Genomic DNA, 26847 nt, shown 5'->3' with positions numbered 1-26847 from the left:
TGCTAAATCTCTTTGATAGAGAAGAGCATTCTCATTGACACTTAGCATATGTTGGGTTAATAAGCAACCTTTGACAGCCTGTTCTGAGTGCACAGCTTAATGAATTACCTGGAAAAAATGCAGTGATTTTAGAGGAGGTGTGGGCTTGTTTGTTTCCCCTGGGATTCTTGCTGACTAGCCTACTTCCTTTAGCAGAATGGACGTTTTATGTCTCTGTCGCTGCTAGTATCTCTTCGATATTACAGTTAAACAGAACACATGGGCATGATATGAAGTCCTTCATATCATGGGATTTCAAGGGAATTTCTGCTTTGACTTTAGGCTGAGGATTAAGTGGCAATCAGCTTTTGGATCTCACTGAACAGATAATGTAGCGTGAAATAACATACTGGAATAAAGTAAATGAGATAACAAGATTTAAGGACAACCGTGAGATTATAATTTACCTGGAATTCAGATATCAAGCTATGGATTGCTTATTTTGTTTTGTTCATGGTTGATTTGTGTAATGGTATTAAAAACGTGAAGTAACTTGTTACAGTTGTGCTATGCAGAAAGTCTGTTCAGTAATACTTGGGAGCACATGATAAATGCAAGGCCCATGTGAGATACTTGTCCTGCGGGAGTTAGTCATATAGTTGGGGAGTTAGTCACATAGTGCCTATCATGAGTGAATCCTAGAAGTATTTTATTTAAGGCCACATGCTGTTCCCCCTGTGGCTAACAATAAAAAGTATCCACTGGCTTTAGTAGGAAGGCAATTAGACCCACAAAAGCCTCTGGGCTCCCTTGAGCAGTAGGTGAGTATTACTAAATCTGTAGGGTAACTGAACAAACTAAGGCATGTGATGTTGTGTTGCTTGCCCAGGTGACACAGAAATTCATTGACAGGGTTGGGAACAGCAAGAGAAGTCCAACCAGCAGACCATATTGCAGGCTTCCTCCCCAAGACATGTTCTTTCCTCTACCGAAGAGTAATAGCACCTTGTAATCTCATTGAATGTCATCTTGTGGGACTAAATAACAGAAGATTCAGGAAATTATCTTTGATGTAGTGAGAGATGTTCTTCAAAACATCTCGAAAATACTTGATTTTCGAGAGCAACTGTACCTGTGAGTACTGATTTGATCCAGGCTGGAATTCTCCTGAAGTGTTCACATAGTTTTGCTGAGCAAAAAGCATGCTCATCAAGGCTTTCTTTTTCATGCCTCCTGAACAACGTGTGAGTTAGATGTGGTTGAGTACATGGCCATACTTCTCCTAATGTGTTAAACTGTGATTCAGAAGAGCTGGGTTCTGGGCCACAGGTTTCCTGCATGATGTTGCATGAGTGTGCGTAGTCAAAGATTTAAAATGTCACCAATGATTTTGGGTGCTTAATGGATCTTTGAGTCTGGCACTTGTAGTCAGAGGCCCTACTTAGGGCAACAGTATCTCCACGTGTGATCCAGGATACTGACATCTCCCCTCACAGGGGACACTCATTGTGTGCGGCACCTGTGCTGTGAGTCACTAGGCTGAGGGTGTCATGGGCAGAACAGAGTAAACAGCCCATACTGGATCTGGGTATTCAGATTTACTTAAGAACCAGCGAGATTAGAGTTTTTACCCTATGAGACTATTGCACGCACTTACTCAGCTAGACTGATAAAACAACAAGAAGAAATGAAATTGTGGGAGGAAAAAAAGGATGTAAGGATTATTTTTGGCTATATTTTCTCTTAGCCTTGCGTAACAGTGATAACTGATTTAAACTATTGCATGGTTTTATCATTTTACTGTTTTAATGAGGCAATTCTATAGGGAAAACATGTGTTATGCCTAAGTGAGGAATAGTTTAAGAGATGTAATAGCTTGTCTCTGTCCAGACTTTGTACCTTGTAGTCAGTATAGCCTGAAAAAGGTCAAGGAAGCTGAGAATGGGAAGTATACAGTCACTGATGTACCTGCTATGGTTTCAAGTCACTTAGATGGAAAGGCAGGGCCACGTGAGGAAATTTGCCCATGCCTTGAAGATTATATGAGTAAATAAGCCAATCTTTAGTGCTGACAGTTCTTCTTCAAGCAATACATTTTCTTTAACTTAAATGATTGATTTTTTTTCTTAATGCAGAAGTCTCACTGCTTGACTGCTTTTGACTCCTTGTGGGAATGCAGTAGTGGTTATATGAATGGCAGATGACATGGTTGGTAAGTATAGGTGACGTTCTTTATGCAAGTTGGCAAGAAAGTTGTATAGCTCTACTGGTGAAACACAGCGGGCTCAGCACGGGTTTTGTGTGTAAAGTATGTAATAATGCATGTAAATAATGCTAGCTCGGTAAAAAGCAGAGAAGCTTTCATCTTTATTTAGATCTCCAGCTAAAGAGAGCACCCAAGGAAAAATGTTCTTGTTACTTTGTCTTGTAAGTCAGTAGGAGTCGTGGGAGAAGTATTGGCTTTATGACAGTATTGCCATCGGCTTCACCTAAACCTGGGATTTGCCTTTATATTCTCAGATTATAGGCCTAAAGACTGAATTAGTTGTTCTATCAATGAGTGCATACTGCTGGTATGGAGACACTAGTCTACAGAACACATCGCCAACCTTAAAGTGTTTTTTTTGTTGTTGGTATTTTTTGTTTTGTTTTGATTTGTTTTTTTAGCATAAAGGCTTCAAATTCCTCTGTTGTAGAATTTCTCCCCTATCCCTTGTGTCTTTGTTCCCCTGGTTAATTTTTTTAAAGTGATTTTAATCGCTTTACCCAGATTTTTTGACTTTTAAAACCTGGCTCCAGGGACAACTGTTTCTGCTTTGCAGAACTGCAGTTGGAAGGCAGTGCCACTGCAGCAAAACTCTTGGCCCAGTACTGAAGGTTCTTATCATAAAAATGGCCCTGTTGTGAAGAACTTAAAATGATAATTTCCTGCCCTAAAAAAAGCTTATGTATCAGCCTGGAAATGTTAAGTTAATGATTAAGGAGATGAAGAACAATGTAGAAAGAGAATGAGGGTAAAGTATCAAGAAGAGCTATTGCAGGGAGGCAGGGCAGGAGGAGCCCATCGCTGGCGTAGCCTGGCAGGCTGCCTGCACACTGGCTTGTGCCGTGCTGTCACATCTGCACCATTCCTGCCTGCCCCCGGTATGGCCAGCTTTTGTCACCTCTTCATCGGACCACAGTTTGCTGCCCGCATTCATTTCACCTGCAAACACCTCGTACCTTCTCTGATGCCATGGATGAGGTGTAAAACTGTCTTCTGTCTGTTTGCAAAATCAGCTCTTCTTCCAATGCTTCTTTTAGAAGCTTGTTTGCTTGTCTAGCTATTGCTTGTTGTGAGAATCCTAATTATGGAGCAGGGCTGTCAGCAAGGCTGCAGAGTGCAGTAGCATTTGCTATCTAATGAAAGAGCTGAAGGTGTTTTAAAAGCCATTTTTGTAAATAAATACATGAACACTTTTAATCCCAATGCTTTAAATGTCACAGCCCTCCTTTTATTTTTCCTAAAACCCTGCCAGTGTGGAGGCTGCTTCAGTGCTCCACTTTATAATTGTATTTTGTACAGTGTCCCTTCCCATGTTGTCCATCACCATGGTGTTTGTGCAACTGCCACTAACAGCTGTACACCTTAATTGGCAGATAGATGATTTTTCAGTTAAGCAATAAAGCCAACAGCTGACCCTCTTTTTTTCAGTTTTGTCCAAATCAACTTAGACATTTTTTAATGTTTTTTTTTTCTTGCCAAGAGATAAATTCAGAATACTGCTTTTATTGTAGCATAATGACTGACTTAGCCTGACCTTTCAGGTGCTCAGCTTGGAGGTGAGACACTAGGGTTTGCATCCCTGCTCTGCCTAATGATTCATTCTTTGCACAGAGTGAAATTGTACAGAAGGAGACTTAGAACTTGGCACCTGTCTTTGCCAGTCCTGCCACAGTGACTCTAAGCCCAGTACGTAGGACAACAACTTGAATGTTTGGTATGGGTGTTCCTTTTCAGAAAAGTCCTTTCACAGCAGGCTCTTTAGAGAGTGTCAGCTATGTGGAGAGCTCTTACCTATTAACATTGCTCCAGTTCAGAATGAAAATATACTTAGAGATACAAACTTCTCCATAAGATGGAAATTTTGATTCCCATACATCCGCATCTGGTTCGTGAGAGACTACCTTCTATTTCTGGCCAGCCTGCGGTGCCAGTCTTCACTAATAATTGATTGATTTTCACCTGAACACTGAACTTTCACACTTTTTCCCTCATTCTTGTCCTCACATGTCACCATTCCCAGATCCATGCTATTACAATCTCTCAAATGCCTCAAAACTCTTTTGCTGCAGAGTCTGTGGAAATTTGACAGTGGTTAGCCTGCTGCTGTTCTGGCTGTGGCTTTTCGTGCTGACTGATACTGCCTTGTTGCTTTTGTGTGTTTCCCCCTCTGTCTGCATCCATCTTCTCTTCTGCTCGTGTAGTAACCTCTACGAGGTGGAGATGCCATCGTTGCCCTGCACGTGCCACCTGCAGCATGGAGGAGTGCTGGTTCGTAGCTGGGACTCTGTGGAGTAGAAAGATACATAACACAGCCATGTTTTTGTTCTTGGAAGAAACCGTTTATACAGTTACTCTGCTGCTCTGTTTCATCCTTCTGAGGTTTTGTGGCTCTTTGTTAGAGCTCTGACAGCACTTCATAATTCTTGTGACCATACTGGTGGGACAAGGACAACTTCTGTCTCCTAAACAGTTATGGGACTTGCTCCTGGTACACCACTGCCTGTTCAAGGTTGCAGATGACTACTGCGTAATGAGGCCAGTCTGTCCAGAGTATCATTTGAGTAGGTTAATCAGTGGGCCAACGTATCCTTTAACACAATTGGCTGCACTAGGTCTGCAGAAATGTGTTTCCCTTGCAATGCGCGTAGACAGTCAGCTAATCTAAGATGGACTGTTAGCTAATGTAAGATCATCCAACTATTTTCCTTGGAGATGTAGTTGAATCCGTATTTGAACATAGAGTTATCTGACTACGAAGAATGCTGTTTCAATACATATTTCTAACACAAAAGTAATGATGGTGGGTCTAAGGGGTAGGAAAAATACTACTCCATCCCTCACTGAACCTGAACATAGCATCCTTCGTATGGGAGGGAAAGGCAGGTCAGGTGCTGTGGGAGCATTCTGTGTTTTGCTGAAACTACAGTTTCTTTTTTAAAATATAGACAAAATTTAAAATCAGATTAGATTGGAAGGGAATTGTGCTCAATGTGGTGATTTGGGATTTATATATTTTAAAAGTATTATGTTTTGATACCAACTTTCTGAAAGTTTTATGGGGAATTGCCAGATTTATGACTGGTTTTTGATTCTTTCATTGCTCATTCTGGGTTGTGGCTGTCTATGCACACCAGGGTAGCTGCTAGGCCCCATTGCTTTCTAGGTAAGTCATCCAAAGAGACTGCTGCTTACTGCGCTTAGAAGTGATTGTATATTGCTGATTTTAACCATACATGTTTTGCTTCCTTAGTATTTGTAGTATTAGTTAAGTTTTTACAAGGTTATGGTAAATTTATAGTAGCTATGGGATTTAACACAGCAGAAGGAGGGTAGGGAAAAAGCATGTGAAGAGGTTCACTTACAGGCGTTTTAAGTCCTGCCTCTCAAACAGCAACACAATCCCAATAACTTTCAGATAAACTGACCTACTCTTCACGTTTCTCCAGGCATCACGTATTTCAGTCTGCAGACGGAAGTGTTTTGAGATGTTCTTAGGATTTCTAGGGATCATGCAAGTCAGCAAAAGGCTAACAAGACCTTTCCAAAACAGCGGGTAGATCAGCTACCTCCTTGGAGTGCACTGACAGTGTTGCTAACTCCTAAGATATTCCTCTATTTCTGTCCCCTGATTGTTTTTACCGTAATTGGCAAATCTCTGTGCTCTGTTGGCTGTGTTGGGATCACTATTGCAAGTGGGTGTCACAACATAGCTTGGACTACTGGTCTTCAGTAAATATGCTATATTAGCAGCTCCACTGGGTTAGCCTGAAGCACAGTTTCTGTCCCTTTCCTCTTCTTTCACTTAGAATTTTAATCCCGTCTCTCTTCAGCTTTTCTTCACGTTGCCTTCCTGTGTTGTCTGTTTCCATCACCAAAATGGATGGAGATTGTCAAAGTTTGATCCCTGTTCACGCCTATTGACCCCTAGTCTGAAATGAGAATTTTCACCTTTTTTCCCACTTCCTTTCACTGTGATTTCTTCACCTTTCCTACTTACATTTACTGTAATCCTAGAAATACCGCTTAGTGTAGTACAAATTGTGATACAGAGAAACTGTGAAACTGGAGGGGATGTTTTTGGCCCTGTGAGCTAATTGTGGATTTATACTAGCTGGAGTGCAAGTGGGATCTGGTTTGGCCCTGGAGTATATTAACTAGATTTACACTATTAAGATGATGTAGATGGCAGTGGGTTGGTAGATAAAACCACTTCATTGCAAGTCTAGCAGCAAGAGCCCCCAGAGGAATCATTAGTTGAGGGAAAATGCTGCTTTATATTTTCCAGTAGTTTCAGAGAGTTGGGAAGCAGTGAAATCATCATGCACTCAATCATGAGAGACGGCTAATGTCTAAAAAGTGCATATCTTTCAGCCAAATTGTGCCAACACTAGCATTGCTTGAAAATATTAGCTAAGCTGTTCTTCCCATTGCACAGTTATAATTGAGAGCAGAATCTAGATTAGTGTGTCAGTCTAGGAAGGAAATCTCTTGCTAGGGAGCTGAGAGCTTAAAAAAAAAGTGGTAGATAGATTGGACACAAGGAAAGTTATATTTGTGTTAAAGTTGGAGCCAGCAATTTCTGAAAATCTCAGCTGTGAAATGTAGCTGCACTTTTGCTTTTTGCTGCTTTTCAGGCTGAGTATTCTGGACTAATTCCTGTTCAGCAAACATCTGCCGGGCATAATAATTTCAAGCATTAATCCTTACAGGAATTAACCAGCTTGTTATTTCATGACCTGAACTCTATTTAGTTTCTGGGGATTACTGCTATTTAAATCTTACTCACCTTCCAAACAGAGGCAGCATGCCACGCTGGTGGTTTTTTGCTGTTGTTGTTGGGTTTTTTCCCTCCAGTCTGACTGCTCTTGCGATTGCCTTCCTCTCTCTTGCCCCTACCCTGCGGCAGGAGGCAGAGAGGAAATCCTGTTCTACGTCTGACACGACAGAGAAGGAACCCGTCGGTTTCTCCTCCCGCCGGACTAGCGCGAGCCGCGCCGAGCGGCGTAACGCCGCCCAGCACAGGCGGCTCGGACTGTGCCCGTGGGTCCCACGGGGCAGCATTGATGAAATCGCCACAGACTTTTACCGGTCTCTTTTTTCCGGAATCCCCCAGATCTTGGTAAGGTTTCTGCAGGATTTGCTGATTTGGTTCCTTAATGAAATGAAATGAGGTTGTCGTGGCCATGCTGTGTGCCTCTGTTTGTCTCTCTTTTTTTTTGCTACTAATAACTTTTTGAACTCTACTGTCAATGAAATTTGCTAGGGAGCTAGAAGCATTTTGTTTCCTCTAAATCTCATGGAGCTGAATTATAAATGAGGAGATAGAAATAATTGCTTTTCTGGGGGAGGGCAATGGTTGAGCACCCGGCAGCACCCGGCTGGCTGCTCCTGACGTGCATGAAGATCAGCCAGTTCGCGTGCTTGTCTCTGGAGAAGCCCCATGTGTCATCTGCTGCTTGGTGGAAGTGCCGCAGGGCAGTGGCAGCAAGCATGTTTAGGTTGGGAGGGCCTGAGGACATGGACGCTCTCTGATGAACTGAGGCCTGATAAACTTGGTTTTGAGCAGCAGAATGTATTGTTGCATGGAACCAGGCTGGGGGTTGTCTCCCTGATGTAAGACGGGGAAGAAGCCCTGAAAATATCCCTGCTATGGTACTCACCACTGACTGCAAGGCAGAGGGTTAGAGATAAGGGGCAGCCAGGGAAGGTAATACGGAGTGTCTTTTGGGGTCCGGGAGGGTTGCTAAAGCTCAAGACATGATACTGGTTTTTACAGCTCCAAAATGCTCACTGAACTGGGACTGCTGGGATTGTTTCCCTAGAGTTTGTTAAGTAGTGTGGTTTTAAAATCCCATATACCACTATAGAAGCATGATCTAGGTGTACACAGGAAGTTAAAAAGAGACTAAAGAAATGCAAATTTATTTTTAAATAGGGAGTATAATTTGCACGTAGCTTTGTTTCTCGCGTTGTGCATATTGAGCACTTTGCAGTAAACATCTGATCATTGCAGGCTTTGTTGTGCTGCAGTTTGGCAGTAGTGCCCTACCACAGAGCCTGTTGCATTTTTATCCAGAAAGGTGATAACTTGCTTTACCTGTTTTCTGATCCAACCTTTAGCTAGGTGCCTGCTAAGCTCTGAACTATTAATTCAAAGTAGAAAGAGTGCTGGAAAATTTGTGACATGAAATGTCTTTAAAATATAACAAGTGTTTGTGGTATCCTTTAAAAAATGGACACATTTTTATTCTGAAGACTTTAATGTTTTTCTTGGAGATTACTGAGGAAAAAGATGGGTATTTTTTTGAGATCAAAGCTAAGTGTTTGCCATGATGTAAATACATACTACTCCCAATGGAAGAATTGTTTACTACTTGCTTTATAAAAGTGTATACTATCTTTACTCCTTTTACTTACTCTAAATGCTTCAGTATCATTAGACCTCTGACATGTTACTCAGCAAATGTGTTTGTCCCAGGTGTCAGTGTGAGTCTGATGTAAATCAGATGCTCAGCAGATCCTCAGCTGATGTAAATCACCATTGCTCTGATGGTGCCTCTGCCTTAGCTCTCTGAGCGCTGGCAGCTCCCGAGATGCATCCTGCGGGAGTCGGAATGGGGCTTTCAAGGTTGGCAAGAGGAAGTAGGAATTGAGCTCACGTTGGAATCTAAATAGATCTGAGCCTCCTAATCTTCTCAGATGTCCACAGGGGGGAGAAGGGGGGCCTTGGTTTATTCTAACATTCTATTTCTAAAAGGTGATTAAAATTGGATGATGTAAGAGTGAGATGAATAAGCATCGGCTTTACTCTTACTGCTGAGCGCAGTAATTATCTGTGAGCCCAGCTTTAAATAACTCCCTGATCATTCTCACTGGAAGTGGACTGCTGACAAACACGGCTTAAGGCTGAGTCCTGCCACTTTAATCAGAGACAAAACTACGAGTAACTTCAGTAGGAGTAGGTTCAAATCACCTTTAGGTTTATAAACTATAGGACTTCAGCCTTCAAGCATGCTAAAAAGACTACTAAAAAGAGTCTGTTTCATCATGTTGCTGTAGGATCCTGGTTACACGCAGCACTTAAGTTTTTGAGGTGCTCTTTACAGAGTCGAAAATATGCTCCAACTGCAACGGCTGGTAGGAGTGGTCTTCGCAATTGAAAGCAGATGCCTTCTTGGTTATTGACCCACAGTGCCTAGCGAGTACACGCAGTGGGTGGGTGACAAAGATACGGAAACTGCAAAAGTTCAGGCAGAAATGAGTCATGGGAAAGCACTTTATTTTATTCAATTCCAGAAATGCTCTCAACCATTCAAAACTAATTTAGATGAAGTTTCTGGTTTGCAGTGGTCTGCTTGCTTTCTGTGGAAAAAAAGAGCTTGGGGATAAGGTTGCTGCCAGTTCCAATAATTTATTGTGTTTGGGACATAGGCAGTTCATGTTTCCCCCAGAGTTAGTTTGTTTGAACACAAACCAGTACCATTTTGCAATATAAAGCTTGGTATTATCAGCTTAGTGCAAATATTACTTTAAATTATGTTTGAATGGCTGGCTGTTTAGGTGTAGCTTTACTTACCCTGGTATATGTTTTTGAGAACATTTCAGGGCTTTAGCTCTTGTGGTGATTATTTTTATATATATATATATATATATAAACAAATCTTCTTGTTTGGTACAAAAAAAAATGCTGATTTTTCCACAATCCCATATTAATCCTATTAATCACATTTAATCCTAGGAATGTTACACACTTACTTTAATCAACAAGTTCAGCATTTAGAATTAGGATTGTCCTAATTACTTGTCAATTCTTTTCAGGTGTCACTCTTTCCACATTTAAGTAGCTCGTCAGCATCATCCTGATAATGATGTTCAGACAGATCTGAGAAATGTTACAGTTTGGGGAGTTGGCCTTTAGGGTGTTTTTCTAAAGAGGAGAAAGATACTGAGATCCTAGTATATATTTATATATTTGCATAGTACTTGTAAGTGACTTTATTTCTAATAAGTATTTGGCTAACAAGGTTTACTAGTTTAAAAGCTGCATGCCAAGTGCTCCTACAGCTCAGCTGGGCACAGTTGCTCACTCAGAGGCAGAGTCTGTCAGGTACAGAATAGTGCAGAACTCATGGTCAAATAAGAGTTAACACTGCTTTCTTAAGGAAAAAAATGTGTGCACAAAACCCCTCAGATCCAAATGTGGAAGCTGTTTAGGAAGAAGAGAGGCTGCAGACTTGCAGACAGATTGACGTCCGTTCCCTAGCTGTGAGCACCCAGTCAGGATCGTAGGCTTCTCCTGGACACAGGGTCCTGCAAAAGGCAAGTGGTCCCTCTGACACGAATCCTTGCCTGCAGGTGCCTGTCTCTTGCATCAGCTCCCCAGGGAATTGCCAGGCTAATACACTTGTGGCTCAGGGCATCCCACCGGCAGCCTGAGGTCTCGTGCAAAGAATTCGCCTCTCTAGTGTGAGACACTCTTCTGAGCCCCAGCATTTTTGCAGGCCCCTGGTTGAGGCTGCCTCCTCTCTTTTTTGAGCATCTCTGGCTCGAGGAGGGGAGATGTGTATTAGAACTACCACAGCTTGCACAGGGCACTAGAAACACAGCTGCACTCTCTGATTGTCCCTTCTTCCCTCCACCGCTCCCTAACTATGTACCGGTGCGCTGCCTTCACTGCTGAACCCTTCCAGATGTGTAGCCTGCAGTCTCTTCAGGACAGAGGTGTTATCTTTTTAACTACAAAACACTTCTGCTCACGTTGTGTGTTGTGGAAGGTGTGCTGTTTGTCCACAGCTTAAACACATTGGCATCCTGATTATGGAAGTGGCCCTGATTATGAAAATGGACACATAAATGAGATGAGCAAGCCAGCTAGGGAAGAGACCCAATTTCTTAATAGGGTGATGATGTCTAACGAAAATTAAGCAATGCAGATGGAGTATTAAGAATCCCAAGGAATAACTTGGGAGCAATCTACAGCTTAAAGCTAATTTGGGGAATTTATTTGGCAAATAATTTGGAATAACCATACCTTTGAGAAAATTATAGATTGTCCATATGCAATATATGACCAGCAAAAGAGGAACAATTTATCAGGTATATTATTCACTCTGAATTTTTCACTTATCTCTACCCAAGACTCAGATACTGCAGAGGTTTATTAGTCAGTATATCAATGCTATGACTAGCACCTGGTACTGAAGAAGGATCATAGAGTCTGTAGAGGACAAGTAGGAGATAAACAAACACCCAACTCCTAGCCTCTAGAAACCATGAGTCTAATGCTGTTGGCTTGCTGTACTTCTTTTTCTTTCTTTCTTTCTTTCTTTCTTTCTTTCTTTCTTTTTTGTCTGACTGGTAGTAAAACTTAGGGAGATGAAAAAGTTAATCTAGCCTATTTCAGCAGCTGGATACAAGTTCACAAGATGAAGATAGCTGGTAAGCTAGTAGATACCAATTATGGGTGATTTCAGAAGTGAAAATCTACCCTGAATATGAAGAATGATGTTTTAGAGTAGAAGCATTTAACCTGAGATTTCTCAGGCTACTGCTGAAGAGTCTGTGAAAGGTAACTGGGAGAAACAAGTCATCATTAGACTTAAAGTCACTAAACAGAGATCTGCATCTCTATAGAAAAACTTGCAAGGATGCATCAATTAGAAGAGGTTGAAAAACACTCTCTGTAGTGTTTTGGCCACTAGCCTAGAACATGAAATAACAATTTCATTCTTGTCCTGTCCTGCTTTTCCGTATTGCCTAGAGGCAAGAAACAACGCACCTTTGAACCTAAAGTTGTTTCTAAAAGGGGGATGGAGTACTGTCTAACTTCCAGTGGTACTGACTGAATAAGTGCTCTAATGATTGTTTAATGCCTCAATAATGTGGAGATCAAGGACCAAAATCTAAGACAAATAGCTAGTACGGATGCTCTGTCTTCCTAGTGGTAATCATAGAATCAGTAAGGTTGGAAGGGAACTCTGGAGATCATCTAGTCCAACCCTCAAACGAGTGGCCCATACAGGGATCGAACCCGCAACCTTGGCATTACTAGCACCACGTTCTAACCAACTAAGCTAAACCTAACCCCAGTAAGAAGAAATTCTGGACCATTACTAAATCCTGCATTTTACTAATCTAGTTTAATCATGGTAGACCCACCTGTCTCATAGTGTCACTTGGGGAAACAGAAGTGTGTGCGTGTGTGTGTGTGTGTGTGTGCATGCGCGCGTGCGTGGAGTGTATGGATGGAGGAGAGATTTGTAGTGAAGGGTCCCCTCCATAACATTTTTTTTTCCAAATGGTTTTGAGTCAAAACTAAAAATACTGCAGTCAGATATACCGACTGTTGTTGCTGATATCAAAAGGGAAGATTGTTTCAGAACCCAGCTCTGCCCTATTGCATGCAATGATTTTATTCAGATATAGAATTATTTTAAATTTTTGATCTATTTTTAGGAAATGGCTTTTTAGACCTGGAAATTACATACTTGCCAAAGGTGTTTTATAAAAAGAAAAAGTGATATCCCATTTACACTGGCTCTCACCAAGGTCTGAAATTACTCTTTAAACGTAGTAGGAAAAATAACGTCTTTTCAGAATTGGTCTGACCCAAAACTTATCTGGCAGACACATTTTTCAATCTACTTTTCAGTTGTATTGATCAATTAGATATAAAATTGTCTGGTGTGATCATGTTGTGGCAGACTGCCTTGCGTTAGCCATAGGCTTCCTATGGGTATTGTTTTGTAAGGGAAAGGAAATCCTTGTGATATGCACGAATGCTGTATGCACTGTAGGTGATGTTACTGTTCCTTGGTTGAAAAGGATACTTGTAACTAGGATTTGGATGTGATTATTCCAAAAACTGTTTATTTTCTCTCTTTCATTAATTAGGACAAACAATCACTGAGAGTCATAAATATTCTCTTCAGATAACCCAAGAAAAGGCTGTCCTGGAATATGGCCAAGATGGTAGGATTAATGTTTTGAGTCCCAAAAAGATTATGCTGGAAATGGCAAAACCTTTTATTTGCATCTTGAGGACTTCCTATCTAGTTTTGCAGTTCAGCTTTGCTGTACGTGGGTGCAGTTCCACAGGAGGCTTTTGGTCCCTTGGCTGGCAAAGCACCTTCTAATGGTGATTCAGAATAGCATCTCCTGGAGTGGGCCAAAAATATACAGTTTTGGAAAAACAGAGATCTGTGCTTCATGTGATCTGTACCAAAGACTGGCCCATCAGTCCAGCCTGCAAAAGTCCAATCAGAGCTTCCAACTCTGCCCCTTCTCAGAGCTGCTCTAACAATATCCAGGGCAGCTGAAAAGTTATTAAATTACCCCAGGAACCAAACAATTCCCAGAACCACAATTACTTCCACACTCGTGCATTTATATAAAATTTGACACACTCGAGTGTTTTTTATCTTTCTCACATGCAATTCTGTAACTTAGATTTCTACCAAATGGAAAGGCTTATGAAAAGTTTGAAGTCTTTCAATAATGGGAAAACAGTCTCCCTAACGGTGAGTGATTTGAATTTCCTGGAGCGATTTTGTACTTTCTTTTTATTTTTGTAAGAACTGGGTTCTGGAAGTTACTCAAGTAGTACATGAACATAAGAATTCAGGACATATTGAAACCATTTAGCAGCCTGTGTTCTATAAATGTAAGGTTTAAAAGAATGTTTAAAATGGGAGCGGTTATGAGAAATGTTTTAAGCGGAGGGTAGCAACGTGACTTGGTGGAGAGAGAACAAGTACATTAGGAAACATTGCAAAACAATAGGATAATCCTACCAAAAAGACACTGTGCTTGCGTAATAACTTTAAACGCTCTCGGTAGTACTTTACAATTATTAAATAAGTAAACCTCTCAGTACCCTGGTGGGGGTTATTAGGTGCAGTAGAAAGATAGCTAAAGCAGATGTACTTAAGGAAAAAGTGCTCTGAGAAATTAGGCTCTGCGGGTGCTGGCTGGATCATGTGGTGGATGGTCGGTAGCTCTCACTGTCCTGTGGTCTGCCCTGGAGAGCTGCACATCTCTGTATCTCTGAACGTCCCTGCTACCATGTCGTGGCTCCATGAGCTATAATGCAGACCAGTCAGCTAATTACTCTGATTTGTCTGCTCGTGGGACAGCAAGCGTGCCCCCAGCACCCTGTCAGCTACCTGGCCTCCTCCGGCTGTTTGAGAGCCGCTGTCTGACCTCCTCCTCATGAAACGGCTTAGTGGCTGGGCAAAAGGGGGTGAGAGCAGCGATGTTGGCTGGAGGGAGGTGTCTGCTGCCATAGGAGTTGATTTGGCCCTCTGTCAAAAGTGTGGATATCCCACCCGTGGTGGCTGAGCTGCGTGCCCACCATTGACCCACCGTGATAAACTGGCTGTGCCGTGGGCATGCAGGAGGTCGGATGAGCACATCTTCTGCACCACTGAGACGCCTGTGCCCTCCCAGGCACTGCCAGACGGTGTTTTGGGGACAGTGAAGGGCAACTCAGAGAAAGTATGAGGACTGGCATTGTGGGAGAGGATCAGCTAAAGGATTCTGGCACTGATCCCTCTCTAATATTTTCCCGTTCCTGAAGTAGTCAAATCATTTTTATAACCTCTGGATGCAGGTGCTGTCCTGGGTCAGTTATATTCAGCACCTTGAAATGTGCTTCTTGCTTGCCTTTACTAAGTGACCTGTATCATTGCATTTGGGGAAATAGAATTGTGCTTTGCTTAGTGCCTCATTATTTATGCCAGAATTTCTCAGGCCTAATTATTAGCCTTATTTAGTAATATATGTATACAGCCTTTAAAAGCTTTCTGCAGTGTCAGTATGCCTTCCACAGTGTGACTTAATGGACTGATTCATGTGACAAGAGGCTGTTTAAACAGCTACATGCATTTGAAAATGACTACGATAAAAACATGTTTTGTTTTTGTACAAATTGCTTAGCAGGTTGCATCTGTGGGTTTGGTTTTTTTTGTTTTTTTTTTTGTTTTTTTTTTTTTCAGCAGAAGCTTTTCTTGGCACAGTGGATCCTAGTGACTGGGACAGGGGCTGTCCCACCATGGTACTGGTAGCCCTGACAGTGCACCACTCCTTCAGGCAGGTCCATGAATGTTGCCATTACACAGCTGAACTGCTCTGGTCTGGCTCAGGATCTGCTGTTTCTCCTTTGTATTTCTTACACTGAGCAGAGTCCTGTGTTTCATCTCCAAAACTATTGCTCAATCCTTTGTTCCCAATGATACAGCAGAAGAGGAGTAAATGCTTCGGATTTATAACAAACATTTATCCAGGAATCATCCCAGCTTTAGGAGTTTTTGCAAAATAATCAAGATACTGCCAAACAACTGTTGTCATCAACTATTTTTCTTCCCAAGCAGGCAATAAGTCAGAAAACATACTTTTTCTCCACAGATATCAACTCATGCCTTTAAATACCTGGGAAGAGAAAGTGGGTTCCAGAGCAAAAGACTCCAGGACATTTCAACTAATTGCTTCAGCTGGGGTCTGACTGGCCCAGAGTGGAGGAAGGAGGACACAAGAAGTCTCAACAGTCAGTTCAAACACGTATCAGGTATTGTATGCCATAACTACCATGAAATCCAGCTGGGGACTGAGTCAGAGCAAATGTTAAATCTGATTGTTTTGTTGGTCTAGGTATAGGAATTAGTCAAAATCAGTAAGTGATGTTATGCAGGCGGCTGGGTAGAGCAAGTGTTTCTCTTGCTTTGAAAATTGCTGACCTCATTATTGAAATAACTTTTTTCATGGCCTTTTATGTGGGCTGCATAAGTGGAATCTCTGGGTGTGTAGGATGAGGATTGGCGTTCCTGTGTTCATTAGACAGAAAACACTTACTCTTAGAGGACAGAAGTGTGAGAGGAAAGCGTGAGTGGGGTTTTCTTCATGTTAGATTATGGTAGATTTTCCAGTGCTTCCCAATCATGTTGGATTGCCCTCCACGTTTTGTGAGAAGCAGGATAGGGATAACATAATGGTCTCTCTTAGCTCCTCTGTGACTGGAGTCCTGAAGCCATTTTTAACTATGATATGGATGTTGCCAGGAATAGAAACCTCTCCTAGGAAAAGAATGTCACTCCTCATCAGAGTCTGTCTGGAAAATCTACTGAGAGCTTTTGTTTCACAGTAGTGTAACTGGAATCACCACAGCTTACACTCATGCAGTCAGAGCCTGCTTGCTCAGATAGCCTAAAACAAGGAAAATGGATAGGGAGCGGTTACTCTATGGCTTATATAGATACAAGGATAAATGTTAGTGTGAAAATGAGCTGATCAGTCAGCTGCAGAGATGGGAGTTCTTTTATGAGAGTTAGATGGTTATAGTTCAGAAACATCAGCTGTAGACCAGTCATTGTTGGAGGAAGACAGCACTATCTAGCAAGCCACTGAAAATAACACTACTCAATTAGACAGCTTCATCCTTAGGATTCTGGATATGTAAGTCAATGATTTTACCTTTAATTATATATCCTAACATGCTTTTTAAATCTGACAGAGGGAGTAACTCCCCCATTTCACACCACCCTCACTAAATCTAGTGCATCCTGTTCTGTTCTTTAATTATTTCAAGGCGAGGTCAGGTTTTTTAAAATTGCCCTCTAGCTCTAAGAGTTACATCTGTGGCTTTTGCCTCTTCTGACATCTCCCTCTTATAGAATAATTCCTTTTTTCCACGTAAAAGCAGCTCTACTTGTCTGTACATTGAGGTTTAACCTGTTCTGTTTCTTCTAGTAATTCCTGTGGATAGGGCAGTAGGTGCTCTGTAGATGTCTTCTCAATCTGTACAGGGCCCTGTTGAGCATAAAGCCTATTGAAGGCTGGGAAGCAACAACTGAGACAGTCTCTATTGCCAAACATCAATGTTGCAAATGCAAATATCTTGTGTCCTCCACCACATGGAGAGGAACATCAGCAGGATGATGGGAAGCTTTCTGCCAGTGGACAAGAGCAGGATGCTGTCTTCTCATGGTGACAACTTGTTGACCTAGAATTTCAAGTGGTTATAAAACGCCACTGGCCCAGCTTCATCAAAGCCCTGCTTTGCCTCTTACACTAAGCAGTTTCTTCCACATGAAATGTCTCAGGGAAAGTGAGGAGGCTGTAATAGGATCAAATTCTGTACAACAGATTTGGGTTCAGTAATTAACTCTAAAACGTTGTGTTGGAAAAGATGTCTGTGATGAATAACAAAGAGAAAAAATGTTTTAATTTACAAGAAACACTGTTTTCTTGGCTGGCAGTAGCTGTAGGATCTGATCCAAAGCCATTTATGTCAGTGGCTGTCTTTTTGTTCACTTCAGTGGAGCTGACCTACAGAGGGTTTTATTATGATTCATCCTTATTAATCAAGTTCAGTATGGCAGTGCCTAAGGCCTAGCATAGGGTGGCTTTCCTTTCCTTTCCTTTTTTTTTATATTATTATTTTTTATTATTTTTTTTATTTGAACTGGCACACAGGATGCTGTTTGGGCTGCCAGGAGCACGTGCTTTAAACAGGACGTAAAAATACATCAACAGAGTGAACAGTGCGAGCAATTGTCATGTCTGCTCCTTGCAGTGGTGCAGGAGCAACAAGGGAGTAAAGAGAAGGGAGGGGAAAACCAAAACTTCCACGAGGTGGAGAAAAGCAGATAAGGAATAGAAGAGATGGTGAAAGAAGAAATTCTTAAGTGTTGATAGATGTTTCCATGTGATGGCTTATTAGTGGTTTGTCTTGGCATTTGCTGGCCAATTTGTGTTGTGTTTGTGTATCCTAGACTCAAAGCACACACATTCAAATAACCTCCGCCCAGCCTAAGCAGAACAAGGCTAAGTATCTGATCGTGATCTCACCAGCTTTAAGGGGTTTACATACCTCTAAGTTAAGCATGTGCTTAAATGCTTTGCTAGTCTAGTGTCAGATGCTCAGTGCGTGAGCCTGGAAGGACTTAAGAGTCTTGTGCTGAGTAGGCTCTGGAAAGAGACAGTATATTTGTAACTGGTTTAGCCAGTCTGAAGGTACCATGAACACCAAATTAATCTAATTTGAAGGCTTTGAATTAAAACCGTGTATTGTAATGGAGCCTTCCACAATTCTCCACCTACTTTTTATTTACTGGTAGACTTTTTTTTTGAAAAAGCTGGAATGTGAATGTCTACTCTGCATTCTGCTGAATCACTGTACTGTTGTATGGATGAGCTTTTTTGGTATAACTATTAAAAAGAAAAGCCACAACATTAGTAGTTTCTCCTCTTTGCTCCTTTAGATTGCTTTGGATGTTTTCCTGCTGAGGTCTTAATCAAAAACGTCATACTTCCTTGCTTCTTATCCTTTCAGTTTCTTCAAATGCAATGACTCAGCAGCCACAGGATGAATTTGACAGTAGCGTGGAGAATGCAGAAGCTTGGATGAAGGCCATCCAAGAGAGGCTGAGGATCAATGACAACACCAAGGGACCTCGATCAGCCCTAGAAGCCAGACTGAGAGAGACTGAGGTAAGGGGAGTGTGATGTAGCAGTTCAGAGCCAGGTGTCACTGGGATGTGTTGCAGGTATTGCTGTGAGCCATGGAGTTTTCCATTAGGAAATTATCAGCTGTCCCCTCTCACTAGAGTAGCGTTCCTGTGTGGATAGGCTTGCATCAGTATCCTTTCTAATTTTTACTTCTGCAAAAAGTTTACAGACATTGTAGAAAAAGAGGAAGGCAATTGTGTATCACAGGTTTCCAAATTTTTCATATTGATTTAAAAGTCTAGCAGCGATTCTGATTTGTCAGATAAAATGTTTACTCTCCCAGAAGAGCATGTTCAGGAGCTGCAATGATGGCTGAGTTGCTGCTTGCAATTACCAGATAGTGGTTTGCAAAAGTTCAGTATATAGTAACACAGAATCAGATCATCTTAGTGTTCCATCTCCTCCAGGACCCTGGCACTGACAGTGATAGAAAAAGATTGTAGGTCTGAGGAATGAGCATTCTAGAGTAATCCACTGGTCCTTTTCCATAAGGCCCATTGATAAAGTGGATTTACGACTCCCCTTTATATTCTGTCTAATGAAAATGCAAATGTTATCATTTCTTCTATTCTTACTTAATCCCTTGTTATAACTATTTTCACAGAGATGCCTTTGCAGGTTATGCCTGCTTTCTTCTTGTGATTCACATTCATTAACTTCAGTTTCATTGGGTGTTATCTTGGTTTTATAATCTCAGAAAATGAAACACTATTGTTTGTTCCATCTCTACCATCCATGATTAGAAGGAGTGGTGTTATTTCTGTGATTAGCATTGAAACTAATTTTATAATTACCTTTAATTCTAACTGGTCTGTTCTCTAAATAAAACAGCCAAATCTTCTTCATGATGTGCTCGCTGCTTCACTTACTGGCTGTTTTCAAATCTAGTGATCATTTTTCAATTTCTCTTTTTGCATCTGGCTTGCATTTTTTTCATGCTTCCTTCCTTCCTTCCTTCCTTCCTTCCTGTGGTTTATTTCTTGTTAATTTGTTAATGAAAATGCCAGCCAAGGACAGCAATCATTTAAAAAGCAATATCTGGAATAGAAAAATGCCTGTATAGCCACAGCTTTCTCTCTGACCATTGCTTGCTTTTGTTTTTTTTTTTTTTTTTTTTTTAGAATAAACAAATCTGAGGAAAGTTCTTATTTTCTGTTCAGGAGATGCTTTGCAGCAGGGTCTTTATAATTCCTGGGTAAAAACAAAGTTAGAATGTCATTAATTCTGCCTGCTTTCTTCTCATGCTTTCAGTCGCATTTGTTTCTCTAATAGAAAATACGCGAGCTGGAGCCAGAAGGCAGCTTGAAAATGGACTTGATTCTTGTGAAGGCAGATGCTGCTCTCCGCAGCGTCAGTGAGGATAAGAAACATGAGGTACTGTCTAAACTGAAAGACATTAAGGCCTTATGGGAAGAGACAGCCATATACATTACTCACTGCCACAGGTAAGGCAAATGTACTGTTTGCACAAGACTGTTAGGTGTGTTGGGGTAGTTGTCTCATCCACTGCTTTCATAAAGTGCTTCTTGCCTCTCTCTGCTGCTGAACTGTAGATAGTAGTCACTTCTTATCCCAGGACCAGGTGGTAACTGTGGGAAGAAACAGGCCATGGGACCTCAGCACTTCCTCCCTGCATAGCCAGCACAGCTCAGGGACTTAAATGATCAGTTTTGCTGGGCACATTGGCCTTGTGCAGGAGATTTCCTCCAATGAGCAGGGAGAACCTGTAAATTAATCCTGAGCTTCTGAAGTCCGAGAGAACAGCTTAAAATTGCTGAGAACCGGTTCATTTTGAACTTGCCAGTCTCCACTGAACCCATCATAATTTCATCTCTCTTGCTCTCTCCAATAGCCGTATTGAGTGGGTCTGGCTGCACTGGAGTGAGTACCTGAAAGCCCAAGATGAGTTTTACGCATGGATTCACAGTATGAGGGTGACCTTGGAGCCTGACATTGAGTTGCAGCTTGGCTTAAAGGAGAAGCAGTGGCAGCTGAGCCACGCTCAGGTTCTGCTGAACGACGTCTTAAATCAGTCAGTCCTGCTGGAAAGGCTGCTAGAGGAAGCTGCTTCCTTGTTCAACAGGATAGGTGACCCCAGCGTTGATGAAGATGCTCAGAAGAAGATGAGGGTGGAATATGAAGGAATCAAGGAAGAAGCTCAGGTATACCTATAAAGAATGGGAGGTGTTAAGTTTTTATCTGTGTACAGTATAGTACTTAAATGTGAATAGTATTTACTATTCATGTTTCTTGAGTGATGAGGCTTTCCTGATAGAATGGCAAAAGGAAACAGGGTGGGGGACCACTGTTTTTTCATTCAGTGGACTATTTGCAACAACAATTGCAATGCTCTCACATTGTATATATATATACAGCTATAATATATTTTTGAAGACTAATTGCAAGCTGCTTGCTGCGATCTAGTGAATATTGGTTTAGGTCATCTCTTTGTAAAGTCTGATGCATGCACGCACCCACGCTTGTTGGAGGAGCATTAGTCCAGATCTAGAGCTACAGTCCTCACCTGCAGAACTGGCAGACATTGAGATGGGAATCAGGTGCTCCTCCAGCACTGAACACAAATGGCCAGTTCTGTTACCTGAAGGATTTTTACTGGACACACACAGTTTTTTCGCCTGCCACTAATCTCCCAGTTCAAGCAGCTGTTAGATGTGCTGGTATAATTCATTCTAGTTTATCTTTCAGTGCCAGTGGTTTCCTTTCACACTATTCCTGGGTACAGATTTCAGATAAGACTCATACTTTTCACTAAAAAAAAAAATGGGGTAAAGGTAGGATTAGATTGTATGCCATGGCTAAAGGGCAGAGACCTGCAGATGGGCAGAAGAGTTCAATTCAGTTCCTCACTATCCTAGATCAATAGGAATACTCAGAGGAATATTGAGATGGATCTACCCCAAGCATAAAGAGCTGCTTAAAATGTCATCTTTTTTTCATAATAGTTTCCGAGAATTCTGTAAGCTGGAATTATCTGATGCAAATATAAATAATTTTCATTACCTTGGCTCTACCATCTGCCTCTATCACTTTGTCACCTTCTATTTGGTCATGGAGATGTATGCTCTCCCTCCCTGGATGTTGTCATACAAGGTTAACTTCAGATCACACTGGAAGAACAACATGAGGATGCTCATGTCATCGCTCTGTTGCTCTACACATACTAGTCCTGTAAAATACAGGAGCTGGCAGCTTTCAGAAATGCGAAACTCTTTTTTTTCTTTTTCTTTCTTTCTTTCTTTTTTTTTTTTTTTTGTCATAAAATAGCCCAAACTGCTGTAATAACTTTCTCCAAAAGCCAAGAGGATTTGGAAATTGTATATCTGCAGCTGCTGCGAAGAGCTGTAAAGCCTCTGATAGACTAGCACCGCAACTTTGACTTTCTTTTTCTTTCTTTTTTTTTTTTTTTTTTTTAATTCCCTTTCAAAGGTAGATCTGTTCAGTAGCAGGCAGCTGGTTTTTGGAATAAGAAGGTTCCTGGGAATTCAGAGTGTTGTGTCTCTAAATTGGCATTTTAAATTCTCACTTGCTCCCTCCTAACCAAAAATTTTCTGTGGTTTGTAAGCAAGAGACTGTCATTAGATACTCTAATAAAGCAGCTCTTTCAAACAAGACATTTGAATACACAGAGCCCGAATCTGATGTCTTCCGAGACTGATTTTGCATAGAGTAATTTCTCTGACTGATCTGGATAGATGCTGGTGTAAATGAGATGAGGAAGTGGCTCATAGTACTCAGTTAAAATACCTTTATGTCTCCAGCCGACAGAGATGCTAGTAAAAGGTTCTCTTCTTTGGCATTGGTTATAAATACCACATTTCACAGAAAGATGGAGTGAGAAAATCCAGCTAAGAAAGCCCTCTTTCAGGAGTTAGAGAATAACGAAGGGGGTTGAGAAGCCTTAGATTTTGCAGCTGAAATAAATTCATTAGCTAACGCCAAGGTTACCAGCACCTTGGGAAGCACTCTGGAGAGTGTAACAGCAGTTAAAAGAAACCCTGCCACCTCTTCCACCAGAGGGAGGAGTGGTTGAAAGAGGCATAGGAGTTGCAAGGGGCCTCTCTGGTGAGGACAGCCCAGGCTAAATGTGAATTGCAGATGCCAGCTGAATGTCTGAGATGCCTGTCAGAGGAGGATTGCTGCTGTTCACAGATTACACTTGCAGTTGAAGAGCATTTTTAGATCCTGTGCAGTTGTCCAGCTCTATCAGAAGAGAAGCTCTTGGACAGTGTTTCTTAAATGGCTTGCCTGTGACATTGCTCTTCTGGTATGAGCACATGGGAGCTTTTGGGGGGTTGATTTGGTTTTTATTTTCCTCCCTTAATACTATCATGTTTCCTTGTCACTGAGAAATTTTAAAAGAACCTCATTTTCTATTAATTACGTTGACTGAGGCAGTTTATTTAGATGTGGCATCCACCTCCCACACTCCCTTGCCAGATAAAATAACAGAGGTATAATGCGGAGGTATAGGTTGTGATTTTTAGCAGAAATGGTGACTGAAGATGGTAGAAAAAGTTACAATATACGGGATGTTGATACTTACTCAAATTTATTCAAATTAAAGCCTTAGCAGGTCAAATCAATTTCACTGCATGTTGTCTCCGTTAACTCAAAACTAGATATTTATAATGCCATGCCTCATGTATCCCAGAGCTCCCAAGACTGAAAGCACCAGGAAGGGCTACAGGGACGAGGCAGCCTGTCCTGCAGGTTTGTTTGACGTTTCAGATCCTTCCGTCCCTTTAATGCCACGAGGCAAAAATTCCTGTTCCCAGCCCGCTGCCTCTGCCCGCGCATGGAGGAGGAGGCTGGGTCCAGCCTTCCTGCGTGCAGCACCGAGGCGTCCCTCCAGCCCGCGGAGCGCGCACAGGGCTTTTCAGCACGGTCTGCAGCTCTGAAGAGCCCAAGGGACAGAACTGGAGCAGTGCTGCCCCGAAGCAGCGGAGGCAGCTCCTGACGGCGCTCCAGAGCAGAGCAGCCTTGCCGGGCTCTGGAGCCACCTGCACCCTTCGCAGGGCTCAGCCCGGGGCTCGCAGCACCAGCAGCGCCCGCAGCCGCCTGGGGCCGGGCGGGGGAATGGGAAGGGAGAGGCTGACTTAGAGAGGCTGCTCTTAGGCTGCATTCCCATCACGGGCAGCAGAGAGGATCCCGCAGAGGGCTTTAAAGCAGGAATTAGTTTGTGTGCTCTGAAATGCCTTCCAGAGGAGGCTGTGCCCCTGCTATAGGGGGAACGTAGGGAGAGGATTTCCTGTGCCTCACCTGACCCTTGGTGAGTACCCAGGCCTGGGGGTATCCTGCCCTGACACGTCTCTTACTCTGCAGCCCAGGGGGACCGTCCTGTTCCTGCCAGTGCTCTCATTTCTTCCAGGGCCACGTCCTTGCTGAGCAAGCCTCCTCAGGTTTTCCAAGTGCACGTGGAGGCAGAAGGAGTTCGATGCTGTCCCGTTCCCCAAGCAGCAGACTAACAGCAAGTGACAGCATCTTTCACATCATTAGAAAAATTCCCTGCTTAACCTCTTGCTGGGGGTTCAGCCAGTAATTGGTTAGCCTTTTGCTAGACAGCTAACAAAGTCTGTTCATATCCATGTCATCTCCTTGACCTCCCTGACCAGCAGGAGTATCCAAACTGTGCACTCCTTTGTGTGGCTGCACAGCCTGTCCTGGGGGAGGTCGTTTCTACTTCCTTTTAACCCTCTGTAGATTAGTGTAATGGCTCTGCTTTGTTAATCTGACTTGCTTCCTTTGGAGCTTCTGATTTTGCTACTTGTATTTCTGTTGATTCAATAAATTGGCCTAATTCATGAGTATCAGTAAGCTTTGACTGACTTGCTTCAGCTCAGTGTTTGGCCCATTTACACCTCTAGAGCTTTGACTTGAGGAAAAGCAGTTGTTGAACTGTTACACGCCTCTGCAGATCTGAGAATCGAGGCAAGGGGGTCTAGTACACAAATGAGGTGTTGCTGGATACATCTTGGTCACAGAAGTGTGCTACCATAATTCTGCCTCTTGGTCTGTCATGCAAACCCCTGTTTGCACAGCTGGTGCTTTTAAAGGGGCTGCTCTAAGGGGGCAGTATTTTGTTCACAGGGGGAAGCAGTACTGCACCCACTTGTCCCTTAAGCATGTCTCTTTGGTCCCAGAGCAACCCAGCTACCTTTAGGGGAGTCACTCTTGGTTTGCACGTATCAGCGGAGATAAGAGCGTAACTGCGGAAAACGCTGGCACAGTGAGGCCTGGTGGCACCTGGAGAGCGATGGCTTTGCATTGCACCATGGGCATAACCTGTCCCAGAGGTCCCAAAGGCAAAGCCCCCAAGGGGGCACCCCCCATTAGCACAACGGGGTGGGGGGCTCTGCCCAGAGGCTCACAGCAACAAGGGAGATCCCAAACCTCTGCCCACGGTTGCGGCTGTCCTCCTCCTCTCTGTGGAGAGCGCCGGGGATTAAACTCTGCTCAGAGGTGCAGGATGTATCCCATATTACGCAAAATGAAACTCAGCCAGTCGTGCCCGTTGTGCCAGTGAGAGCAAAGCCTTTGAAGGGTGCTGCAAGCACTAAATGTATTGCACAAGAGACAAATTTCTTTCTAGGGTAACTGTAGTGTAATTTAATAGTTCTCCATGCCAACTGGGGAAGGGGAAGAAAAAAAAATCAGTCTGAATTGCAGGAAATAATATTTAGGTTGGATATTATGTTAGTGAAATAACAGAACAGGATTCTTCATGATTCATGTAGAATCTCCCTCAGCAAAGGACTAATCTTCAGCTGACGAACAGGGATAGTTTGGGCAAATGTGACCCTGCCTTGTTATAAGGGCTGTCAGGCTAGATCAGCTGTGAGCAACTCGTGGTGTGCTGGCCTCCCTGAGACCACAGATTCCTCCTATAGGATGCACAAAGAGTAGCTTAGAAAATCAAGCCTGTTGCCCATAGGCTTAAATTTGCTTCCAGGGGCTGCACCGCCACCGGAGGATCGTTTGTGACCTGCAAATCAAAAAAGTACAAAACTCCTGGGTTGCATGATTTCGAGGGATGCTTTGAGTTGAATGTACAGTCACTTTCTTTACAGCCTGTTTAAATAGTGAGTACTTTGAAATAATTTATCCCAGTCTCTCTTTCTCATTTTGACAGGTAGGCAAAGGAAATCTATCATATTGCTTATCTTTATTTTTTCACTAGGGAACATAGCTGTTTTTGCCTCTCTGAAGAAACAGACTTCTGTCTCTTCATTTTCCAATGACACAATGTGAACCTTTTTGAAAGGGAAGGCTAGAAATTCACCTGAGAGGATCTTGAAGTTTGCATGCTCAGAGACTAACCCTTGAGACAGTGCAACGTGACCAAGACTTGGGACAAGCCTTTATGTACTTTTGAATCCTCTTACTTGAGACAAACTGTGAATTTCTGCAGAGCCAAATGCTGTGGAGGCTTGCAAAAAGGGACTCTTGTTTGAATTTTCTGGGTTACAGTATAAAGGAAAAAGCCAGATAAGCCATGTCCTCACTGTTTCTGATGTCTCTCGTTACAGACCAGAGTGAAACTGCTTGAAAAGATAACCAAAGAACATGAGCGGTACAGCGCTAACGTCAACCAGTTTCAGTTGTGGCTGAATGGTGTGACAGAAAGATTAAATGACTGCGTTAGAGAAACAACCAAGTCTTCAGCAAAGGACAAGTTAAAGGCACTACAGGTCTTTATATGATATACTTCTGCAAAGGGGCCAGGACTGTGCATTCTCCACGTCTGTGGAGCCATACAAAAATGTTCTTAGAAAAGAATTATGTAAGCAAATCAAGTTGATCGTTGCTGTAATGTGGGCTAGCAGGGAGAGTTATACCAGGTCTGAAAGATCGTTAGTACATACGATTCTCCCAATTGTATCACGAGTCACGGGCTGCTCAGGATTTTTTGGAAAGCCTCATCTTCCACAGTTACATGAGTCTTTGAGAATCGTGCCTTTAAACATTTTTAAATGAATGGTGCTTGGTAAGTGTGATCCAAATAGAGCCAGAAAGCTGCCAGGCTTTGAAAATTCAGAGCTAGCAATGAAAGCACCTGTTTTGAAAACAGTCTCTTAGTA

At 42.4% G+C, this 26847-nt stretch overlaps 1 protein-coding gene across 8 annotated transcripts in view; it reads left to right on the top strand.

Annotated features, from left to right (window-relative positions):
• Positions 1 to 26847, top strand: part of SYNE3 (spectrin repeat containing nuclear envelope family member 3) — a 77085-nt gene that overhangs the window by 15420 nt on the left and 34818 nt on the right. For 4 of the 8 annotated variants that reach the window (XM_062576237.1, XM_062576239.1, XM_062576238.1 and 1 more), the window contains exons 2-7: positions 2115 to 2191; positions 15650 to 15809; positions 18573 to 18730; positions 20021 to 20193; positions 20601 to 20910; positions 26296 to 26457. In XM_062576237.1, coding sequence (XP_062432221.1) covers positions 2180 to 2191; positions 15650 to 15809; positions 18573 to 18730; positions 20021 to 20193; positions 20601 to 20910; positions 26296 to 26457 — 975 coding nt within the window. In that variant the 5' untranslated portion in view covers positions 2115 to 2179. Of the gene's footprint in view, positions 1 to 2114; positions 2192 to 7330; positions 7365 to 15649; positions 15810 to 18572; positions 18731 to 20020; positions 20194 to 20600; positions 20911 to 26295; positions 26458 to 26847 lie in introns of those variants that run through there. The other 4 variants (XM_062576241.1, XM_062576242.1, XM_062576243.1 and 1 more) reach the window with 3 other exon arrangements.

This window comes from Rhea pennata, chromosome 5 (assembly GCF_028389875.1).
Source record: "Rhea pennata isolate bPtePen1 chromosome 5, bPtePen1.pri, whole genome shotgun sequence".
Lineage (NCBI taxonomy): Eukaryota > Metazoa > Chordata > Aves > Rheiformes > Rheidae > Rhea > Rhea pennata.
The sequence above is the reverse complement of the archived record's forward strand: the minus strand, read 5'-3'. Positions and strand labels throughout refer to the sequence as shown.